We start from the raw sequence: 18,078 nt of genomic DNA on the forward strand, positions 1-18,078 counted from the left end.
GGATCTGTGAATGTAGAAAAGGCTCCAAATATCTGATTACAATGATAATAGCTAGTATTTCTATAGCTAAAGCACTTTACAAATATTACCTCGATTCATCCTCAAAACAACACTGAGAATTGGCACTATTATTAACCCAATTTTACAGATGAGAAAACTGAGGCAGACAGAGGTGAAGAAATTTGCCCAGGGTCCTACAGCTAGTGAATGGCTAAGCCTATGTTGAATTCAGGTCTGCCTAACTCCAGGGCCAGCACCCTATTTACTTTGTATGTAGTCACCTTGTATAATAAATTGAGATCTGTTGATATCACTTTATAAATATATATATATGATCTCCCATCAACCAGCAACCCCTTGGACCAGAGAGTTCTTATTGGCAGCTTTGAAGGAGGACTTACCACTGCAGGCCCTCTTCTGGAATCTCCTTCAAGAGACCAGGTAGCCCTGAGTCAGCTCCGGTTCTCACAGAGGACTTGACTAAAGGAAAAGAGTGATGTGGGGATCAAGCTGAAGAGAGAACTGTGCTCCAGAATTCGAGGACCTGGGAGAGAAGACCCAACTATAACTTACTAAAGGGATAGGGACCTGACCTGTGACATCATTGATTAAGGGAACCTCTAGGTGAGGAAATTCCCTTTATCAAAGCATGTCGGTACCTTTTCTGAAACTTACTAAAAGGTTAAGTGACTGGACTAGGGTCACACAGCCAGTATGTGTTAGAGGTGAACTCAGGTCTTCCTGACTCTGAAGTCAGCTGCCTGTCCAAACTATACAGGAAGCTGATTCCTTCTGTTTTAGTTGTTTTATGTGTAGATCAGACCCTTTGCAATGGGGGTAGAGAAGATTCTGGACCTGTGATTTCACATGTGTGGGCATCTCTTGGCGCAGAAACCCCTTCCATAAAGGCAGTCTGGCTCCTGTCCTTATCTTAAGGTTCCATAGAGTTACCTAGGGACACTGAGAAACTCAGTGACTCTCCTAGACTTTCAATCAGTATATGTCAGAGGCAGATTGGAACCTTGAATCTCAATCTGAATCTGGGCCTCCTAGCTGTCTTTCCATGATGCTTCATTTCCTCTCAGTCACTGTTAATTATCATTATTATTTTAGTTTCTACTAATTTATTACAAAAATAGAAAATCCACTGATATGTTGTGTATTAGAGAAAGAGGAATAACCAAAAGGTATTAGCACCTACCCCTCCTTCTAGGAAAAAAGCAGGCAAAAGTCATTTTATCTGGTAGTGAAATGCAAACCAGGAGTTGGAGTTCAGAAGGGGCCCTGAGCTCCAAAGCCAGAACCTTAATTCTTGACGATATAAAAATAGGCATATTTGAATATGGGTAGCAATCTGAATAGAGGTCCAAATAGCTCTTGTGGAAGACAGTGTTTCATTGGCAAACAAAACAAAAAAGCACTAGATTTGAAATTCTAAGCACTGCCTCCCATTCAGAAATGAGAGAGAAGAAGAGAGAAAGCCTGAGACACACAGAGGCGGAGAGACAGACAGAGAGCTTCAGGAACCCAGATGAAGCCGATGAACGCCTTATAGAATTACAAAAAAAAATCAATTATATTTCAAATTAACTTTATTATTTGTGGATTGATCCTGCAGCCAAGATGCCAAGTCATACAAGAAAGTGGTACTGTACTGGCTATGCCATAGTCAAAAGTAAACTTGACAGGGCAAATGTTTTGTAGAAACTGCTTTAATTTAAAGAACACTCCCCCCAAGGACCAATGTAGCATAAGGGAAGAGTCTTCCTTCGGTTTTCTGTAAAAAAATGTTTCAACTTTTTTTATATAGAAGATGTACTGTATCTTCTCAATAAATATCCCTTTGTAAAAGAAAAATGTTAACTGTGTATGTGTATATGGAGAGAGAGAGAGAGAGAGAGAGAGAGAGAGAGAGAGAGAGAGGTATGTAGGTTAGGTAGGTAGGCATAGACACGAACCCCAAATGAAGTCCTCCTGATTTATAGGGTTATAGAAAAAGGCGCAAATCCGAGGCAGTCTGTTTCACAGAGAACCCGCCTTGGGTTTTGGAGGACCTGGGTTCAGGTTTGGCTGCTGAAATGCTGTGCAACCCTATTCTAGTCACTTGAACTCTCGGTTCCTCCAGGCAACTAAAATTAACAATTGCGGACGAGGTGCTGCTTTGTACTCTTTTTCTTACTGGCAGTTTTCTATAGTTTCTCTCAGTTTCCCGACTGAGAGAGGCACAGAGAAATGATAGCTATTGATTCGTGGCCAGAGACATGGGGATCCATTTCTGTGTTTTTGTATCTACCCAGAGGGTCTGGATAGTTAGTGAGGGAGACGGTCCTCTCGCACTGGGCCAGATATTTTCCTCCCCGAGAACTCGAGCGCTTTTCTTGCGGTGTCCTCATCAATCGTTATTCTTTTCTTGGACTGTAGTGTCCAATCCGAGTGGTGTGGGTCAGCGATACCAGGGTTCCGTGTCTTGTCACGGACTGCGGGGGAGTCCGGGTCTCCTTTCACCCTTCACTGAGAAAATGGTTCCAAGAGGAGATTACAAGATGTCAGCCGGGGAGAGAAAAGCAAGAAACAAAAGTCTCCCAATTTCAGCGATTTCAGGCAAAGTCGAGTCGTTGGAGCCTGGGTGCAAAGTTGCCCACTCCGAAACCGCTTTTTCACCCAGGCTCAAAGCCCGGGCCTCTGCGATTGGATCTCCCTTCCTCTCCGATCTCCCAGCAAAGAGTTCGCTGTGGGGGTCCGAGAATCCCTCATCTTCCTCTCTCCGCGTGTGCCACCCCAGGGCTCCTTCAGCTCCGTCAGACGAGCGCTTCCCTCTTTGCCTTACCCTCCCGCCCCTCATAGATATCCTTTCTCCTTGACCTCCTTTCCCCCACTGACTGGAGGCAGACTGGAGGCATGCCAGATGCCCTAAAATTCAGGCTGAAATCTCCGGGGAAGATCGATTTGGGGAAGGGAGGCGACGTCCTAACTTTTCAGCCGCTTTAGTCGGTGCCCTCCGTCTACACCTGGTAAAGCTGGTAATCCTCCTAGCAAATCACAGCTAGGGAGAAAAAAAACTTAATTCGGAGTAGGAGGAAGTCTGCGTTTGCCAGAATTCTCCTACAAATGCTCAGAGCAAGCCCCGACCGGGAGGGAGCACTCTCGGGCCCTTTTCTTCTAACGAATTAAAATCTGGGGAGAGGCACTCGCCAGCTCCCGACTGGAAAAAACCCAAATGCACTTGTAGTTCTTTGCAATAAATGTAACCCCAGCCTAGGTGAGATATGTGTCTGTTTCAAACATTTATTAAGCACTTACTATGTGCCCAATAGTGTGTCAAGCTGAGGGTACAAAGAACGGCAAAAAGACGCTCCCTGCCTTCAGGGAACTAACATTCTACTGGGGGAGACAACGTGCAAATAACTAAGTTTGCGCAAGATACTGATGGTGTAAATGCGAGCTAATCTCCAAGGGAAGGTCCTGAACTGGAGGCAAAGGACCAGAATTCAAGAACAGATTCTGCTACTGTGTGATATTGGACAAGCCGCCAAACCCTTCTAGACCTCAGTTTCCTTTTCTGTCAAATAAGGGGATTAGACCAGAAGACCTCTCAGGTCCCTTAGCTCAATGACCACTATTTCCTCAGTTCCTCTCCCTTCAAAGTGACTTACTTTTTTAAAGGTATTATTGATGCCTTTTTTTAATATGACTTCCCAATGACATAGAGGTTTCAAAAGTGAAAAGAAACTGGGCCTGGAGTCAGAAAGACCTGAGTTCAAATCCAGCCTGAAACTCTTACTAGCTGTAGACCCTGGACAAATCACTTAACCTTTTTGCCTCAGTTCCCTCAACTGTAAAATGGGGATCATAACAGCAAGGTAGCTCACAATGCATAGGGCCTGGCACATGATAGGCACTTAATAAATGTTTGCCGATTTGTTGTTGTCAAGATCAAATAAGATACTATTTGTAAAACAGCCCAGTGCCTGATATGTGTAGGCTCATACATAAATGCTCATTCCTTCCCTGCTTATTCCCCCAATGATTTCCCAAATCACCACTCAATAGAGGTAACAAGCAACAAAGAGATAGAGATCAGCAAAATACCCCCAACATACTGGTCATACCAACAGGGCATGCTTCATTGCACATGTTCAGCACCTCTGATAAGAGGAGGAGGCATGTGTGCTCATTAATCATCTGAAATCAAAACTGGTCACTATGTTGGTCAGATTCCTGGTGTCATTTGAAGTTGTTCTCCTTTGCATTATTTTGATCATTGCGTAAACTGTTGCTCTTCTCCTTATTTTTCTCTGTCTTGCATAAATATCTTCCAAAGTTTCTCTAAATGTCTCATATTCATCATTTCTTGTGACACAATAATTTTCCATTATGTTCATATACCACCATTTGCTCAGTCATTCCCTAATCACTGGGCACTCATTTCATATTCAGTTCTTTGCTATCACAAAACTGCTACAAATATTTTTGTATAGGATATCTTTTGTTTTAATTTAATTTATTTACAAGTTATAATAATTAATTTAACTTTTCATTTTTTTTTTCAATTAGCAATCATCTCTCTCACACCTCTTATACACACTCACATACACACACACATCCACTGGGAAAAAAGAAAACCCAGATCCTTGTAGCACATATGCATAGTCAAGCAATACATTCAAATACGTCCCAAAATGTTCATTCTGCACCCTGACTCCATTACTTCTCTGTCAAGAAGTATGTTGTATGCTTCATCATCAATCCTATTAGGCAATTTTCCAATTAGATGATTTCCCAAGACTTTTCCAGTTCTGACATTTTAAGGAATCTTTTTTAAATTTGAATTTGGTCATCTAGTGAATTAGCTATTTTTCCTGGTTTTCTGTAACCTGAAGATTCAATAAACATACTTTCTTTTTCATCATCCAAGTAATCTGTAAATATATCAAACAGGACTGTTTGAGGATAGAGTCTGGGGAATGCATCTTGAGCCTGTTCCCACTCCTTACCATACCACTCCCCTCCTCCATTTTCTATTGGCAAATGATTCAAAAATGAACACTCTTTAAACATAGGGCAGCTCACATGTTATCTCTTCCCTCTTGGACTATAATCCTCATGAGGGAAGGAAGTGTATAATTTTTAATCTCTAAATTCCCAGAGTCTAGCAGTGTTGTGCATGGTTGAGAGTTCTCAATATCTATAAATCTAATCAAATTGAGAGGCTTTTGGCATAGGAAAGAGTATGGACTCTAAGATTCAGAGGTTCTGGATTCAAATTCTAGCTATGAGACTTACCATACTTAGACAAATTCACTTAACATCCCTGGATTTTGAGTACTTCATCTGTAAAATAAGGGAGTTGTACTAAGGGGCCTCTGAAATTTCTTCCAGCTTTAGATCTATGATATTATGAATTGAATTGAATTGAAGCAGTCTATTAACCTACTATGAATCCACTTAATCTGTACTATCCTCAAGCCTGCTCAAATCCATTTGTCCAAATGAATCTTGGAAGAGACACTCTGGATGGTGTACAGGAAAGACCACTGTTCTTGGGTTAGAACACCTAGGTTTGTGTCTCATCTTTATCCCTTCTACAATGTATGACCTTTGGCAAGTCACTCAAGTTCTCCAAGCCTCTACTTCTTCATCTGTAAAAGGGAGACAATACATAATTATAAGATTCTGAGAAAGAAGGAACTTTAATGATACTTGCATGATTTCCCAGAGTGTTAGCTGGAAAGTGCTTTGGAAAATTGAAATGCTCTTGTGAGTTTAAGATTGTTAAATGCCTTGTCAAAATACAGATACACTAAGTTTACCAGCCAAGAAACCCTATGAAAAATGGAGCATAGATCTAAAGCAGGAAGTGAACTTAGAGGTCTTCTAGTACCACCCCATCATTTCACAGATGGGGAAACTGAAGCCCATAGAGGTTAAATGACTTGCCCTAAATCATCTAGGAAGTTAAATGTCAGATCAGGCTTTGAAACTAGGTCTTCAGACTCTAAAATTCATTGTTTTACCCACTGCACCATACTTCCTGCCAAAGAAATTGTTATTCCGGAATTGCTTGGGGATTTCTTGCTTGTTTGTCTTTTTGCTGCTACTGCTATTTAGCAAAAATCAAGCTACTGACTCATCCCTGGCTACTCCACCAAGTAGGAGAATTGGAGGGAAGGAGATTCCATTACCTAGTGCTGGAGATATTTGCCTGTCAATCCATATATAAATCTGTCTCTTTTGATTCGAATGGGGCAGGCAGCGTCTCAGCTCTATTAACCCCCTAAATAATACTATGGAGATAGAGCCAGTCGTCATACAGGAATTTAGACTCAGGCAGGAATCTAAGGTTTATCCAATAAGAGGATAAGAACAAGGGTGGAGTAAAGAGAGCTTTGTCCCAGGGTGTCAACTTTAAAGGGTATAAATGTTAGAAGGCATTCCCCCCTGGCATGGAAACAATAGTGCTTAGCCCCTACTTTGCAGCAGCCTCAAACTGGCTGCCCCCACTCCTCAACTAGGGATAGTTTGTGGTATTCAAGCCAGGAGCCAAAATTTCTGCTTCTGCCTGGGCATTGAGTCAACCCTCCCACTCAACCAGGACTGTTCTTCAGCATCCTAGGCTCATAAGAACTTATTTGTAGAGCAAGAAGGCATCTTTCAGGTCTTTTAGTCCAACATTTTAGAGATTACAAAGCTAATACAGAATCCAAATGACTTGTCCAAGGTCACACAGGTAGCAAGAGGCATCTCTCACAAAGTGATCATTCTTCCTCCACCAGCATGACCCTTGAGAGCTCTTCTTCCAGATGTTTGGCTCAAAGGCATGTTGGGAATTCCCCCAGAGTGTTCTCCTGAGAGCTTCGGTCTCCGCTTTGTCATTTTGACTCCCATATTAAGCTCTTTGGCAACCTGATCTTAGACCTCCTATCTTGGGTTCCTATCCATGAATCAGATAGTCTCCAAATGTACTTGTCAGCTAATTAACCTGCCCTCCTTCATGCTTCCTGCAGATGCCAAGGGAACCATCCGGGAAATTGTCCTCCCCAAGGGTCTCGACCTGGATCGACCAAAGAGGACTAGGACATCCTTCACAGCTGAGCAGCTGTACCGTTTGGAGATGGAGTTCCAGAGGTGTCAGTATGTGGTGGGGAGAGAACGGACTGAGTTGGCCCGTCAGCTGAACCTCTCAGAAACCCAGGTAAGAGTCCCCAAGTAACACTCTTCTTCTCCATCCTCCCCTTTAGTTTCATTGACCGATATTCTGAATACATAGTCTGCCTGGTTCTTCTCAAAGATCCTAGTCTGATGAGAAAGTCCCAGAGATCTAAATGACCAAGAATCTTGTGGACAACGTCCCAACAAGTAATGATCCTTGGGAACCCACTCCCTTAGAGGCAATCCATTAGACTTTTGAACAACTTGGATTGTTAGGAAGTTTTCCATTACGGTGAAGTCAAATCCTCCTCTCCAAAACGTCTACCCATTGCTCCTTGTTCTGACCTTTGGAGTCAAGCAGAAGAACCTAAATAAATACCCTTTCCATCTGACTTCCACAATTCCTTCACCTAGGGCTCTATGGCATAGTCACCAGTCCTTTTATTTTTCTTGTTACTCTCTTTGGCATGTTCTCCAGCTTATCTTTGTTATTTCCAAAAAAAAAATAGTCCTCAGAGACAAATACAGGGTTCCAGGTCTGGTTTCCCTGAGTGATGAAATTTCAGTCTTCATCCTCAAAGAGCCCCCAGTTGGGAAGAGGACCATAGATCTCAAAACCACAACTAGGGTTAGGTGTTCAGACCTTTGACTCACGATGCCAAAAATAGTGTTTCAGATTTAAAAGGCACTAAGAGTCCTCTAGAAGGGGAGTGGATTCAAACCCCTATCTGACTCTTAATTCAAGGCACTTTCCATTTTATCACATTGCTTTCTCCAGGGGACAAGTCACAGGAGTCAATATTATAGATACAGTAGGGCAAGAAGGAAAAGGAAAGGAAGAGAAAAAGAAAGGAAAAGAAAAGAGTAGAAAGACAAATTAGGAAGGGGAAAGAGAAGCAAAGAGGAAACATAGATAAGGAGGGGAGAGTAAGACAGGAAGGAAGTGATTCAGTCTGATTGGAAAGCTCTTTTTCTCCTTCAAAATAGCTGTCACTGATCAGGCTTCAGAAATGACTGTTTGTTTTCCCTGATTGCTCCCAGAGAGCCTAAAATAATCCAGGCAGATGCACCTGGGCTCATGAGTCTCCACTGTTCTTCAGCTGACTGGCCCAGCCTTAGCAGCTAAGAAGCCAGCCCTGACCTATGGGTCCAAAGGATGCCAGAGGTGGGAGGGCAGAGTTACCCGAAGGCCAGGGTCTTCAAACTCAGGACCTTGGGGAGAGTTAGTACAGGTGAGCAACCTTAGGCCCCGAATCTTTCCCAGAACTTCCCTTTTCTCAATTCTGCAAGCACAATGTTGCTGAAACTAACTTCTAGGAGGAGGCAAACATCACTGATTCTCCAAACTGTAAGTCATCTTCAGATCATGCCTTTTAGAGAGGAGAAAATGAAGCTAAGAGAAGGGAAATGTTTTGCCCTGTGTCAGATGGAGAATCAGTGGCAGATCCAGGTTTCTTGATTCCTGGTTCCACTCATCTTCTAAACTGTTCCTCACAATAGTTAAATCATTAAATCCAATAACCACTTCTCAGTCGTCCTCCTACTCTTCAGTCACCAAAGAAACATCAAATCCTCCCCTCCTCTAGGGAGCTTTCTCTGATCATGCCAGCCCACATAGATGCAGTCTTTCTCCATCATCCTGCAGAAAATTTCACACATTCATGGACTTGGAGTCAGGAAGACCTGAGTTCAAATCCTCCCTCAGACATTTACTAGATTGAGACCCTGGTCAAGTCACTTAACCTCCTTTGTTCTCACTTTCCTCAGTTGTAAAATGAGGATAATAACACTCTCTATTCCCAGCATTGTTGTGAAGATCAAATGAAAATATGTGTATGTGTGTGTTTGTGTAGGTATGTAAAGCATTTTTCAAATTAACGTACTATTCAAATTTTAACTATCATCATCACCACCACCATTATTCTACACCATCCTCTGCTTCCTCCATTTGTGTGTGTCTTGAGAAGACCAGAGACTGTGTCTTCTCTCTCTCCCACCACACACAGCACCAGGCTGAGCACATAGGAGATCCTGGGTAAATCTTCACTGACTTATTGATTTATCCTCACAATCATTGCGTTATTATTACTCATTATTACTAATGTGTGCTTAGCAAAGTACCTGGAACATAGTAGGCACTTAATAAATACTGACTGATAAATAATGTAATAATATTAATATGTTGAATTGAATTCATCACCCTCTCTCTCACTTCAAGTCCTCGTCTTTGCTTATATAGGGCAGGAGAACGGGAAGATGAGAGAGATGTGAAGTTGTTTTCACTTTATTCATTCCTTTGTGTTCCCCTGCATTATATCTGCTGATGACATCCAAAGCAACTGTTCAGGACACACTTCTTGCTTCTTGCCTAGCACATCTCCCATTCTCCCTCATCCAGTGTGAATGAAAAATAGATTCTTTCCCTTCCCACATATTCTTCTTTGGGGAGCAGGCTGAAGGGAAATGTAGCCTGTATAGAAGGGTCTTTAAGTCATTGATTTCCACACTGCCCCTCCTACCTTGAATAAAAACAGAAAACAAAGGGCAGATGAAACAGAGGTAGTGAGGTGTTTAACCGAAAGCATGTAACCATAGCCTGTGAAACTTTATGAAGGTAGAACAAGTTCTTTGATTGAATTGAATGGAGAGCTTGTGGAAACTGGCCAAGACCACTAAAGACCTTAAATGACTAAGCCTCCTGGTCCTGTGCTCAGTCAGTTCTAGTCAGTGCAGATTGGGAGGAGCTTTGTGGAAGGTGAGGCTGGTAGGCTATGACGTTTGGGGAAATTTGTGTGGCTAGAGTAACTTCTGTGCCACAAGGCTGTAGGACTGGATGTGTTCTCACTGAATTAGCAGCTTTCTTCTGCTCTCACCTGGGCATCTCCAATTACTTCTCTGCATCTCCACTGCTGTTCTCTGCTCAAATCCACTGATTTTGGACTGCTCTGTGCCTAATGCTAGAATTTCTTCCCAAGGGGGGGGGGGGAATGACCAGCTCCTTAATATAGGGAAATATTTCAGTTCTTTGGGGTGTAGACCCCAGGAAGAAGAATGCAGCAGGCTACCTACTTGGAAAAACCCTTGGTTTTTTGGAGCGTTGTTTTTGTTTTGTTGAGGGGTTGGTTTTTTTTTGCAGGGGGGGTGGGTTGAGACTATTCTTTAAATTTGAAAGACAGTACAAAGGAAAAAACAGTGGGTTTTTATAATAAGAATAAGATATATATGTATGTGTATATATGTGAATATAGAATAAGAATAAAAAATGTCTGTTTGAAGCCACTTGCATGGCCTTAAGCATATCACTCAACCTTTGTGATCCTCAGTTGCCTCATATGTAAAATGCAGGCTTTACTCTGATAACCTCTAGGGTCACTTCCAGTTCTAAATATATTATTCTTTTTTTATAAATTAATTTAGTTATTTTTAGTTTTCAACATTCACTTCCATAAGTTTTAAATTTTCTTTGCCACCCTCTCCTCTCCTCTCCCCAAGATGGCGTGAAATCCAATATAGGCTCTACATACATTCTTATTAAACATTAAATAGATGATTCTTTTCATCAGTTTACTGCTTAAGCTCCCTCAGTCTAAACTCTTTTCCTAGTTAGGGTTCATTGCTATCATATCTCTGTGCCGAATTTTGGGGCTTCACTTAGCAAAACTGATGAGAAACTGAGTAAAGCTGAACTGAAGGATATTTTTTCCATTCTCCATAATGCCTCTGGTTGCCACACAAATTAATGCCTGTAGAAGGATGCAATGGAACTGGAGACCTTTGTTCAATTTCCCAGCAGCAGTCCAAATTGTTGTACTCTCCACATGTCCTTATTTATGACCCATGCTTCCGTCACTGCCATCACCATCAGAACTCACATTTAAGGAATACAATATACTTCCCTCACAACAACCCCAGAAGGCAGCTATAGGGCAAACTGGACTAAGAATCAGGAAGACCTCAGTTTTAGACACTTACTAGTGACCCCGAGTAAGTCACAATCTTCCCAAATGGCAGTTTCCTCAATTGTAAAATGGGGGAGATAATAATAGCACCCACCTCTCAAGGTTGTTTTGAGAATAAAAAAATAATGTTTTAAACTGTTTTGCAAAGCAAAGAGCATTACATAAATGCTAGCAATTACTAATTAGCATCATTCTCATTTTACACATGAAGAAGCAGAGATGAAGCAAAATAAGCGTCTGGTGTTGTGAGGATCTAATCCTGGCTTCTGACCCAATTCTTCTTTAAAAAATTATTTTTAAAAATTCTGAACTTAACAAATGTAAACAAATGTGAAAATTTCTGTTATGAAAAGAAAAACATAAAAAGGGGATTACACATGAATCCTTGACTCTCTACTACATTCATCTGAGGTTTTTTCTAAGTATATATTCAGTTTAACACTAAAGTAGCAACCCTGCTCTTTGTGTCTGTGTTCCATTCTGAACTCTCTTCTGCTTACATCTGGGTATTTTTAATATTTTATTGAAGCCCTTTTTTTCTCCCTGTTTTTTTTTTTTACATCAGTACCACTGCTCATCTCTCCCACCCCCAACATCTTTTCTCTCTTCCCTAAATGTAAAAGCCTTGCCTGGGAACAAATAAATAGTTGAGGAAAAAATTCACACATTGACCAAGTCTCAAAATGTATGTCTCTTTTAGCACCTGGAATCCACCATTCCTCTGTGAAGAGGGAAATGCTCTGGAATCATGATTGGTCAAAGTCATTCATCTTTACAATGTTGAGACTATATTAGTGGCTTTCCTGGTTCTGCTCACTTCACTCTGCATCAGTTCATACAAGTCTTCCCAGGTTTCTCTGAAACCATCTTCTTTATCATTTTTTAAAAATAGTGCAGTAACATTCCATTAGGGAAACTAGGTAGCGCAATAGGATAGAGTGCCCAGCCTGAAATCAGGAAGACCTGAATTCAAATCCCAGCCTCAGACACTTACTAGCTGTGTGACACTGGCAAGTCATTTAATCCTGTTTGCTTCAGTTTCCTCATCTGTAAAATGAGCTGGAGCAGGAAAGAGCAAATCACTCCAGTATCTTTACCAAAAAAACCCCAAAAGGGAATCTCAAAGAGTGATTCTGAACTGAATCACCTGAAACAACTGAATAAGAACAACAAAATTATTCCATTACATTTAGATTCCACCATTTATTTAGCTATTTTCCACTTAATAGAAATCCCTTTGCTTCCAGTCCCTTGCCACAATAAAAAGCACTGCTGCAAATATCTGGGGTCTTTATCTTTTTAGCAGTTCTTTGGTCTTTGTGGGATATGTGCCCAGGACTGGTATCCCTGGGTCAAAGTATGTCCAGTTTAGTTTAGTTGGATATAGTTACAAATTGCTTTTTGGTATGGCTAAACTATCTTCAACTTCATCTTCAGTGTATTCTTGGGTCTTCATTACTTTTAGGAAAGTTATGGCTAAATAAGCTTGGGATTGCCCGCAAGAGTCCACCATCTCAATCTCCAGTACAATGCCTGTCTTCCTACTGCCCCTCCAACAAAGAGCATTGTCCCTTTCTGTTAAGGTCTCCAATCTGATAGGTTTGAGGAGGTTGTTCTCATTTGAATTTCTATACCCAAAAGTCTGCAAAGGCTTCCTATTGACTTTAGGCTGAAATGCACAGTCCTTAGCTTTTCATTTGTGACTTTCACATTCTTTCTCTTCAAACACTCTCTCTGTGATAGTCAAATTGACCTGTAGGCTCCCCTACACCAGATATTGTCCCTCCCACCTGCAGCCTTTGCACAGGTGGTACCCTTTATCAAGAATGCCCTCCCTCCTCATCTCCTAGCTTCCTTCCAGACACAGTTCAGGTATTTCCACCTATAGAGGGTCTTTCCAGAAACTCTACCCCTGTCCCTAGTTATGATATGATTTCCCTTTTGAAATTACTGTGGATTATTTTGTGTACATTTTGTCTGGAGGCATCTAGGAGATACAGTGGATTGAAAGAGACATCCCAAAGACCTGAGTTCAAATCCAGTCTCAGACACTTACTAGCTGTGTTGACCCTGGGCCAGTCATTTAATCTCTGTCTCCCTTAGTTTCTTCATCTACAAAATGGAGGGCAATAACAGCATCTACCTCGTAAGATTGTCGTAAGGTTCTAATGAGATGATGTTTGTAAAGCTCTTACTTTGTTAAAGTGTTATTACTATTATTATTTTCTGTGGACATGTTGTTTTCTCAAAGTACAACCTAGTTCCCAAGGTTTTGTCTTTGTATGTTCTTTGTACCCAGAAGGCCTTTCAGTTGACCCTAATAAGGTGAAATTAAACAAATAGCTGTAGTCTTGGGGACGCTAGGTGGTGCCATCATGCACAGAGCACCACACCTGAGGGTCAGGAAATCTCATCTTCCTGAGTTCAAATCTCGCCTCAAACACCCTGGGCAAATCTCTTCACCCTATTTGCCTCAGTTTCCTCATCTATAAAATAAGAGAAAGAAATGGCAAATCACTCTCTTCCAAGAAAACCCCAAAGGGAATCACAAAAAGTCAGACTCAACTGAAACAACGGAACAACATTGAAATGATGTGCCAGGCACCGTACTAAACTAAGGTTGAATGTAAGCAGAATCATCTTACCAATGATGACGATCCAAACGGATTGGTGTGCCTTAGGCAGTAGGGTGTTTCCCTTCACTGGAGGTTTTGGGGTGAAGGTTGGATAACCACATGGTGGTTATGATGTAAAGGGGATCTTTGTTCATGAAAGAGTTAAAACTAGATGAATAGAAAGGCAGAGACCTGAAATCAAAGAACATAGGTTCAGATCCTACCTTTTCCCCTTGATGCCTGTCTGACCTTGGGCAAGTTGCTTCATTTCAGGAGACTGTTTCTTCTTCCGTAAAATGAGGGAGTTGAAGTAAATGATCTCCAAGCTATCTTCTGGCTGTGGATCCTATAACATGACTACTTCTAGCTTTCAGATTCTGTGGTCCTGAGCACCTCTCATGTGCCTAGCCCTGTGCTAGGCAATGCTATCAGGGAGAAAAGGAGATGAGGAAAAACAAAGGTTTTTACCCTTAGGAAGTCTGAATGATAATGATTGGGAACCATGATGATGGATATGGTGAGAAGGGTGATGACGATGATGATGATAATGGTAATGAAGATGTGTGGCACTTTCAGGATACAACTTGGATCTGGATTCCTTTATATATGTATCCTCCTGGGACAAGAGCTCTAGGCTGTCTACCTACATCTACAATCCTCAAGGCCAGATGCCTTTCTAGAGAATGGTCAGCAGAGAGAGCCTCTACTAATTATGGTGTCCTGTTCTTGAGGTCCCTCAGACTGGAAAGCAGGAGGCCAGAACCACACAATTCTCAGCTTTTTGGAAGGAAGCCCAGAGAGGGATGGGATGGAGTTGGTCACAGGATTACAGAGTGAGAGCTGGAAGGAACTTTAGGGAACACTCATTCCAGCACCCTCCTTTTCCAGATGAGGAAACTGAGTCCCAGAAAGTTATGTGACTTGTCCCAGGCCACACAAGGTAGCAAGAAGCTGAAACAAAATTTGAGCTAACTCCCAAACCAACATGATTTCTAGGACACTATGATGACATTAAGGTTAAGGACAGGTTTAGGATGAGACCTCTGGGAGACAACTATCTGTATGTTGTCAGATGGATCCTGTCCCTTCTGTAGGCCTCTTTTTCTCATTCATTAAATGGTGGGGCTGGACTAGATGAATTCTAAGGTCTTTTCCAGCCCTGGATTCTATGGCCCTTTGAATCTCTGCCCCCACAGACATAAGAGATTCAAAGCAGCTTGGCAGTTCTGGTATCTACCTACCTTTTCCATTGAAGAAATTTTTAAAAATAAAGATAGGTAGGATGTATGGACTGGCAGAGGAAAGGAGGGGGATAGGAGTTAGGGAGACCTCTGGATGCTCTACCCTAAAAGGGTCATTGGTTGCCTGTTTAATAGAATCTATCTCTCTTCTTCCTCCCTTCCTTTCCTGATCCCCCATTCTTGCTTCCCCCACCACCTTTTACCATCCCGTACTTCCCCATCTTCTCACTGGCTTGGCCAAAACCATTACTTCTCTTCTTTAACTGCCCTCATTTCTCCCTCTCCTTTGTCTCCTCCCTATTTCCTTCTGTTCCCAACTCCCATCTTCTCTCTCTCCCTCTACTCTGCCTTCCACCTCACCAAGGTCAAGGTCTGGTTCCAGAACCGCCGGACAAAGCAAAAGAAGGACCAGAGCCGGGACTCGGAGAAGCACTCATCTACTTCCACTTCTGAGGCTTTCGCCACATCCAACATCTTGCGACTGTTGGAGCAGGGACGTCTTCTCTCAGTCCCTGGGGCCTCTAGTTTTCTGGCCCTGACCTCCTCACCACCAGGCCTGACCACCAGCAATGGGGCCACCACCCTGGGGCTCCCCCGGAACTCCTCTTCAAACCTCACTGGGAACAGCCCAACTGAGAGCCCCCCCAAAGCAGGAGCCCCCTTTGGCCTAATTGGGCCCCAGATGGCCTCAGCCTCAACTTCTCCTCGGCTCCCACCCCCACCACCTCCTCTATGTTTCACTACAACCTCACTCCTGGACTTGCCCAGTGGGTATGAATTGGGCACTTCAGCCTTTGAACCATACAGTCGACTGGAAAGGAAAAGCAGTGGCTCTAGCAACAAGAAGGCCAGCACAACTTAACCACCTCCTACCCCACACTGACACTCCCTCCCCATCACATGTCCATTTGTCTCTCCACCCCATCACACCAGCCTTGGAGGAAGAAGAGAAAGACTTTCCCACTCTCTGTTAGTCTCTCTCTCCCAGCTGAAAAAACTCATCAACCAAATGTCTGGGCAGTTTGTGTGTGTGTGTGTGTGTGTGTGTGTGTGTGTGTGTGTGTGTGTGTGTGTGTGTGTGTATGGGTATGGGTGTGCACGTGCGCATGTGCTCACTCCAGTAAGTGTGCCAGTGTGCATCTCTCACACAAATAAAAGGAAAGGCACAAGAATGAAAGAGATAAAAAAAATTGCCCTGCCCTTTCCACCAGACTTTCAGTCCTCAGGCCTTCCTTCCTCATTCTCCTCATCCTCTCCAGGCCCTTTTAGTAGGAGCTGAACTGAGAGCCAGGAGGCCTGGGAGGAGTGAGAGGGTTAATGGTTGGAAGTAGGGTCAGAATGCTGGACTTCCTGTATTGCTGGAGGGTGGCTTCTGTCTGTTCAGGGCTCCTCTTAACATGTAGATGCCTAAGCTGGCCTCCCCCTACAGATGATGTGGTTGCTTACACAAGGTGATATGAAGGAAGGTTCCTCTTCTCCAAAAATATCTCCCCAATCTGGGTAACACTGTGCCTGAAATTCCACCATTAGCACATAATCCCTGTGGGTGCATCATTACTCTTTCTCTGTTATAATGATAACTACCTAGGAAAGTAGGGTGGAGAGGAATGCATCCAGTCCCTAAGTTAATGTGGGTGGTAAGGGTGATAAAATAGTAGAAATGAGCTCAGAAATGGAAGGATGGAGGCAGCAAGGACAAAATTTACTAATTTTAAAGTTTTGGTTGGCACAGGTTTTGCCAATACATTCTATGTTTGGGGAAATAGACCCACAGTGTGGACGCCTTTCCTGAACCTACCTATCAACTGGCGCAAGTCAGGATCCTCCAGAAGTGGGCAATGAGAGATTCCTCACTTTTATTCCTCCATTCTAGGCAGGAGACCAGACCTGTCAAAGTGTTCCCAGGGCACTGATATGGTGATAAGTGGGGTGGGGGTATGGTCGGGAGTGTGGCAAGGGAAATTGCTTTGCAATGCTGTACATTACATGGAAGGATCTAAGAACTGAAAAGAAAAGTACAGATGGCAAAACCAAAAATAAGTGGCTGAAACTAGTCCTTGGTGTACCATGGATCTAGAATCCTGGGAGATGGGTCTCAACCTCAGGGAAAGGGAGAGATCATCATCACATCATTCTCTGCCTTTCAGAGTGTACCTTCCATTAAAGATAATGTGGATATACTCTGGTAAGGGAGGAGTCACAAGAATCCCTGGGGTCAAAATATTGTGTCTTCACTCGCCATCACCACTATCCTCCCCTCTATCATGACATCACCCTCACTGACACTCTGTCTCCACCACCACAAGTTATCATCCCCATTTCCTTCATCAATAACACAGTCAGCATAAACACTAACATTATGAAGTGCGATCCCCATCACTGTCATCCCCACCACCATTACGGTCAGCACCACCATCATTACCATAAATAAACCACCACCACCATCATCAACAGTACCATTATCTTCATCACTACTACTGTCACTTTCATCGTTACTGCCTTCATCCCCATTCTTCTTATCATTATTAGAAACACTATCACCCTTGTCATTGTCAATATCCTCACCATCCACATATCTCCATGCCCATCAATTATTGATGTCAGAATCTCTGTCACCACTGTCACAGCCCATGCTGATAAAGCCCATAGCTTTCACAGTCCTCATCATCACTCCCAGCATCGTCATCACTGTAAGCTGCTAGTGTCACCACCCCCACAACCACAACCCTCTGTAGGGCACAGGGAAAGTTAGGAGGAAAGGGAAGACAGAACTCTTCAGCTCTGAGAAGGGGATACAGCCTTCCTGACACACACCTTAGGAGGGCTCCAATTCAGCAGAGGAGGTCCCAGCCCCTGGGGGACCTCAAAATCTAGTAGAGAGACAAAACATCTACTGTTGATGATGATGGTGGTGGTATATTTATGGTAATGATGGTGGTGCTGACAGTAATGATGGTGGGGATGACGGTGATGGGGATCACACTTCATAACATGACTAAAGAAGGAGACAATCTCCACTCCAATGGATCAAACCTTCTCAATCAGTGTCTCACACCCATCTCCTCTGGGCTCATCCTGCTCTCCCTAAAGGAGCACCTGGGAATAGCCTCCAAA

The 18,078-nt window shown here is 42.9% G+C and overlaps 1 protein-coding gene across 1 annotated transcript in view; it reads left to right on the forward strand.

Moving 5' to 3' along the window:
* VAX2 (ventral anterior homeobox 2) overlaps positions 1 to 15,974 on the forward strand; it is a 30,576-nt gene extending 14,602 nt beyond the window's left edge. The window contains exons 2-3 of the mRNA XM_072649622.1: positions 7,005 to 7,192; positions 15,329 to 15,974. Of these exons, the coding sequence (XP_072505723.1) occupies positions 7,005 to 7,192; positions 15,329 to 15,826 (686 nt within the window). The 3' untranslated portion in view covers positions 15,827 to 15,974. The remainder of the gene's footprint in view (positions 1 to 7,004; positions 7,193 to 15,328) is intronic.
* Positions 15,975 to 18,078: the final 2,104 nt, after the last annotated feature.

The sequence above is a fragment of the Notamacropus eugenii genome, chromosome 1, assembly GCF_028372415.1.
Source record: "Notamacropus eugenii isolate mMacEug1 chromosome 1, mMacEug1.pri_v2, whole genome shotgun sequence".
NCBI classification, from domain to species: Eukaryota; Metazoa; Chordata; class Mammalia; order Diprotodontia; family Macropodidae; genus Notamacropus; species Notamacropus eugenii.